This window comes from Malaya genurostris, chromosome 2 (genome assembly GCF_030247185.1).
Source record: "Malaya genurostris strain Urasoe2022 chromosome 2, Malgen_1.1, whole genome shotgun sequence".
NCBI classification, from domain to species: Eukaryota; Metazoa; Arthropoda; class Insecta; order Diptera; family Culicidae; genus Malaya; species Malaya genurostris.
Genome location: NC_080571.1, coordinates 105,944,881 through 105,950,880, shown reverse-complemented (window position 1 = coordinate 105,950,880; position 6,000 = coordinate 105,944,881). Strand labels below are relative to the sequence as shown.

The 6,000-nt window shown below is 38.0% G+C and overlaps 1 protein-coding gene across 5 annotated transcripts in view; it reads right to left on the bottom strand.

Annotated features, from left to right (window-relative positions):
* Positions 1-207: 207 nt before the first annotated feature.
* LOC131432719 (choline-phosphate cytidylyltransferase B-like) overlaps positions 208-6,000 on the bottom strand; it is an 83,166-nt gene continuing 77,373 nt past the window's right edge. For all 5 annotated transcript variants that reach the window (XM_058599186.1, XM_058599187.1, XM_058599185.1 and 2 more), the window contains one exon: positions 208-1,667. In XM_058599186.1, the coding sequence (XP_058455169.1) occupies positions 912-1,667 (756 nt within the window). In that variant the 3' untranslated portion in view covers positions 208-911. The remainder of the gene's footprint in view (positions 1,668-6,000) is intronic.

Sequence of the window (6,000 nt, the reverse complement as noted above, 5' to 3'; positions counted from 1 at the left end):
CCACTAGGTAATATTAAATAGTAAGATTCGAAATTTCATTGGAATGTGGAAATATTCATTCTTTGCAATTAAAACTGTTCTTTCAATCGACTTTCGGTATTAGCGGAAAATTTTAATAAGAAAACAATCAAGGTTTATCGAGAAATTCATGAAACTCGCCTCAATAAAATAAAAAGAAAGAAAAGAAAAACAAAACAACCTTTGAACTAAATTTATGTAATAATAATTTATATTTCAATGTTTGCTTCCTGATCACATACTTGTGATTAGAATTTCTTTTTCGTAAACCATACCAGTTTCAGAGTTCATTGGATAAATTAGCATTAAATAAGTATACCGATGCAAACAATAATCGTTTCCAATTAGCCAACATAATGTTTGAGGTCTGCAACTAGATACTAACGTTTTCGTTTTCACCCTGATGCAATACAAGTAATAGATTAACTATACAAACTTTCGAATGAGTGTAGTTTATGCTATGCGGCAGCACCAGAGTAAAACAAGATAACGTTATGAAAATTAAATTTCAATTAGAAAGAATAAGCAACAACAATTTTCTTGCCACTCGGAGACAAATTTTAAACAACCTTCTAAAATTCAAATCAATACTACTGGCTACTATGTTCGGAAGGTTGAGATGTCCCACATTTGAGATAATATAATTAAATAAATACATTTAGGAAACGTAGCTTCTATCCCATCTCACTCGTGCTCGCACAAATTTGCCTCTAATTTAACATTCCATTAGAATTATCCCTTCAGCGGGTAAACGTTGCAGTCTGGATCTACAAGTCCAAGATTTCCACGCGATCCTCTACCGTTCACACAAAAAAACCAATTCATTCAATGCTCTGTGCATTACAATTTCACTACAATAACGACAAAAGCTAGAAAAATTGCGGCATTCTGGCCTAGTGTTGCCCATTATGACCATTGACCATCGTGGCCAAATTGTAGCTGGAATTGAACTGTGAACGTGAATCCGCGAATTCATCTTCGTCGTCATCATCATCCGCACTCTTCTCATCGTCGTTGTCGTCCACCTCATCATCGGCTTCCGGCAACTGACTTCTCGATCGCAGTAGATTCGAGCGTTTCATTGGAGGCGAATCAAGCACCGAATCGGGACTCTCGGCATCATCGTCACCGTATTCGTGCAAACTGCTGTTGCTGCCTCCATGTGGACTTCCCGGAGGGCTCAGAGCGGACTTTATCCGCTGTTTCGAATCGGACAAAAAGTTTGAGATTCTGCTGTCCTTGCCAAACATCAACAGGAACGTACGTATGATATCCGATGATTTCTCCTCCCACTTGCTGATGATATCCCCTTTACCCTTCTTCACCTTGTCCTTCAGTTCATCCATCTTGTTCTGGAAACGGAACCTTTTCTCCGACAGGAACGAAACGTTCAGTTCTTTGGCTGTGTATCCCCGGGCGAGATTCCTCCGCACGTAGATATCGTAATCCTTGACGATCCGGGCGACGATGTCGGACGTGCTGACGCCTTCGGTGCGCTCCGTTGCCACGAACATACCGCGGGCCTTGATGTTGGCGTAGATATCGTTGCAATCATCCGAACTGTACGGAATCTCGTCGTGGGCGACGAAGTCTATCTTGTGCCGTTCGAGAAAGTCGTCATCCAGCTCCCAGGGAGCGTCGCGTACGATCTGGTTGCGGAAGAGAAAAATAAAATCAATCAGCGTGTTGAACGATATGAAAAAAAAGTCTATTTTAAACACCATCAACGCTTTTGTTTTTAAAGCAAAATTCTAGCAAATCCTTAACACAGGCCATTTATGTATGTTGAAGGATAACCACGCGTTTCCTTCGTAACAGATGTTAAGGATACGCTTGGTAATTTTTTTCGTCATTTCATCATCATAGTACACTTTAAGGCAGAGCGGTTCTGATCAGTTTGTCGAACCTGGAAATTCTCTTATGATAGCTTTTTATATGAGGAGGAACAAATATTTTCAGTCATTCAACTTGTTCTAAGTAAGTTGATTTTATTATTCGTTCAGTTATTGAAGCGTTATCCTTCATTGCGCTATACTAGACCCCTGTAGTACTAGTACTGTAAAAACTCGACATTGTGTGTGATCGAGGCATTCTAGAGCAAACTGTCAACTTATCTTCAAATCTTGCTCAAAAATGTGACACTCAAATCATGTGTGCTAGCATATTGGAGTACCACTTGATTATGGATTCTTGAACACAAAAGATTAGTTTCGACATAAACTGCTCATGCACTGTTGAGTTTTGGGACAAATCGTAAAAAAATAAGTAAAATAATCATGCGCGCTGTTACAGTAAGATATAAACATAAGATTCATGAGGGGTTTAGTTTAACTCGCTTGAAGAACGAAACCGACGATGCGAAACGGTACTGATTATTATTTTGAGTACGCTGGCCGGACGGAGATAGAGAATGCAAGTGTCAGTTTTTGGGTGAACACCAAGTGAAGTGATTGTGACCCTTATTATCGGTATCACGTCACGGTTAAAATCGAGTGAAGTGAATTTAGGTCCTTAGCACGGAAGTCGCATCAATGACAAAAGTAATTATTTGGATGAACTTGATGTCATTATGAACATCACGCCACCAACATTTCGTTGAAAAAATAAGTTTTTTCAATTACAGGGATCGCTCCACTTTGCGTGATACTAGCAATAGAGGAAAATTGCAAAGGCAGTATTTGAAGCGAAAATATTAACATCAGCGAGCAAACTCATTTGTTTTGGTTTTGCGACTCTTGTTCTAAGCTCATGAAGTCATCAAATATTCGTGATACTATAACATCGTTGAATGAAACAGTGGCACATATACGTGATTCTCATCGTATAGCTCTTCAAGAGGTGAAATCGATGGTAGAGTTCAATGGAACCCAACTGCAGATGATTTCTGATAAATTCAACACCAGAGCTCCCCCTGTTGAAACTCCAAAAAGCCCTCGTACGGCATCTGACTTAGATTCCCTAACTTGCGGCACAAAAAAATCTGTTGTTGGCCTGCCTGTGCTGGCTGTACCTCCAGCTGCACCAAAGTGTTGGATTTACCTTTCTCAAATTGCTAACTATATCACGGAGAATGACATCCGTTCATTAACGACGAGTTGTTTATCATGTGAGGATGTTTATGTCAAAATGTTGGTGAAAAAAGATGTCAACCCAAAGGACTTGCGATTCATTTCATTTAAAGTTGGCATCGATGCTCGTCTTCGAGACACTGCATTAGATGCTGAAACATGGCCAGACGGAGTTTACTTCAGAGAATTCTCCCCAAGATTTTGTTGTTGGCTCGAATCTTATCTCAAAGACCGCACCGTTCAAGTGAAAATTGGTGACGCACTTTCAGACGAATTCTGTAATTGTTCCGGCGTACCCCAAGGTAGTAATCTTGGACCCATTTTGTTCGCTTTATTCTTTAATGATGTCACATCGATCTTTACCGGAAGTTGTAAGTTATTATATGCTGATGATTTCAAAATATTTGTTGTAGTTGAAAGTCTACCAGATTGCTATCTGCTTCAATCGCGATTATCTCGATTTATCGAATGGTGTACCGATAACCACATGACAGTGAGCAACGAAAAATGTGTTGTGATTTCATTCCATCATAAAACAAGCCGTGAGGTGTTCACCTTCAAATACACCATCGCAAATCATGTATTAGATAGAGTTGAATGTGTGAAAGATCTCGGTATATTACTTGACACAAAACTCTCTTTTCGAAACCACCAGTCTATGATAGTAGAAAAAGTCAACAGACAACTAGGTTTTATGTTTAAAATTGCTAGAGGATTTGATGATCCACTCTGTCTTCGATCATTATACTGTGCACTTGTTCGCTCGCATTTGGAGTCTTAAATTGTGATTTGGGCACCATATCATCAGAACAGGATTAACAGGATCGAAAGTGTGCAATGCAAATTTGTTTGGTATGTCCTAAGATGCCTACGTTGGACGAACCCATTGAACTTGCCTCCATATGAATCACGCTGCCGATTATTAGGTCTAAATACGCTCGAGAAAAGAAGGAAAATTGCAAAGGCAGTATTTGCAGCGACAATATTAACATCTGAGATTCACAGTCCAAATCTTTTGGCGCAGTTGCATGCTAGTGTTCAAGCTCGTTCTCTTCGTACTAAACCGGGTTTCTTTTATCGGCATATAGAAAGATCGGAGTTTCAAAGAAATTCCCCGTTTCGGTCAATGTGTTCCTCTTTCAACGAGTTCTTTCATTTATTTGAGTTCAACGAACCTGCCATACTTTTCCACAATAGGCTGATTGATACAGGAGATGCGATGAAATTTATGACGATCTAACTCTTTATATGCACACATGTACTGTAGATAAATTATCAGGCTAAATATTTTATCATTTGTTTCAGTTTTTCAATGTAATTTGTATCTGACTGTTTTAGAATTGTTTTTGAATGTGAGTTTTTGAAAAAAGACAGATTTTGTGCCTATTTGAGAATGGTACATTGTACATCAACTCCAACGGGTTTTTCCCTGTCAATAGTTTTTAGAAAATCATGAAGACATAAGTCGGATGATAAAACACAAATAAATAAATAGGGAAAATAAAAAGATGTGACATGTAAGTGAAGTGAATGTGAAAGTGGAAGTGAGAACGGTAATAAGGGCCATGAATTCTTTTTTTATTTGTTGTGGCCCTTATTACCGTTCTCACTTCCACTTTCACTTCACTCACTTCACTTAACTCATAGTGAAGTGATCACTGAAATGGAAAAAAATATTTTTCTGAACGATAATTTGGAGATGTTCGTAATAACCCCAAGAGTAATCACTTTTTCCCTGAAACGACTAATATTTTGTAGGGCAAATAAAAAGAATCCGTTTTGACCAATGCTTGATGCAATCGTGGTGTGGAGTTATGCTGATAGCAACGGTTGAACATCACATAAGTATGTTATTGGTAATATATTATAGCTATTATTAGAGCAAATTCAGCACCTAGAAGTTCTATATGGAAGATCTATAATAGAACAGAAACTGGAACAAACGTATCCCCAGCAAGCCGTTCTAGTTTTATTTATTCGACCAGTTCTACTGTCAAATTTAAAACTGGTCTACGATGCCGTTCTACCTATTTTTTGTATATTTGAAACACGAGTAAAACACTGCTGGGGCTGCCAGTTTTTCTTCTTATGAAATCCAGATTTAAATTTTGTAACTGACATAAATTATGCATCTAGAACTAGAACACTACTGAATATGCCCTTAGAGTATAACGATTTAATGAAAATGATTTCCAAGCATCCGTTTTGTACAGTTTGGATTTTTGTTTTTCAAGTAAGAACTAGCGACTCGCTCCCACACCGATACCAAGTAGTTGAGTTGTGAATAAATTTGAGTGGAAGAAAATTAACCAGTGCACGCTGGGAAACAAATGACTTGATCCTCCACAAAATACCACAGTGGAACGCCACGTGCTTTGTAACAAATCTGATGGGATGAGTCCTGGTTAATGTGAGGTCTCAATATATGCTCAAATATTTAAAATTTACTGTTTCAATAATATTGAGTTACATTTATCATGCATACACACTACTAGGTGTAATTAAATGAAATGACAAAGCTAAACTCAAGATTATGAAGTCCCATACAAATCAATAAAAATTGTTTGTTCAGTAATCGTGAACCGGTGAACTCAGTAAAGGTATACTTTAATTAGCCCAATGTTAAAAAGTATTGATAAACACAAAAAGCCGTGGAAAAATACCATAATTACACTACAATACCGAAAGAAAACTATGTTTACAAGTTTTACGTAAAAGATTTGACATTCAAATACAGCCTTTTTAGCCAGCATATGAAACCTATATCTGTTTTGAGGGAAAAGCGACGGTTTAATAAGTTTACCGTTATTGCTGATCATTATGAGCCTTCTTTTCGAACGGACGTTAACCACGTTCAGGGCGATCGTGTTAATTCCATCCGAACCGTCAGTTCGGTAACCAATTTCAGAGATAA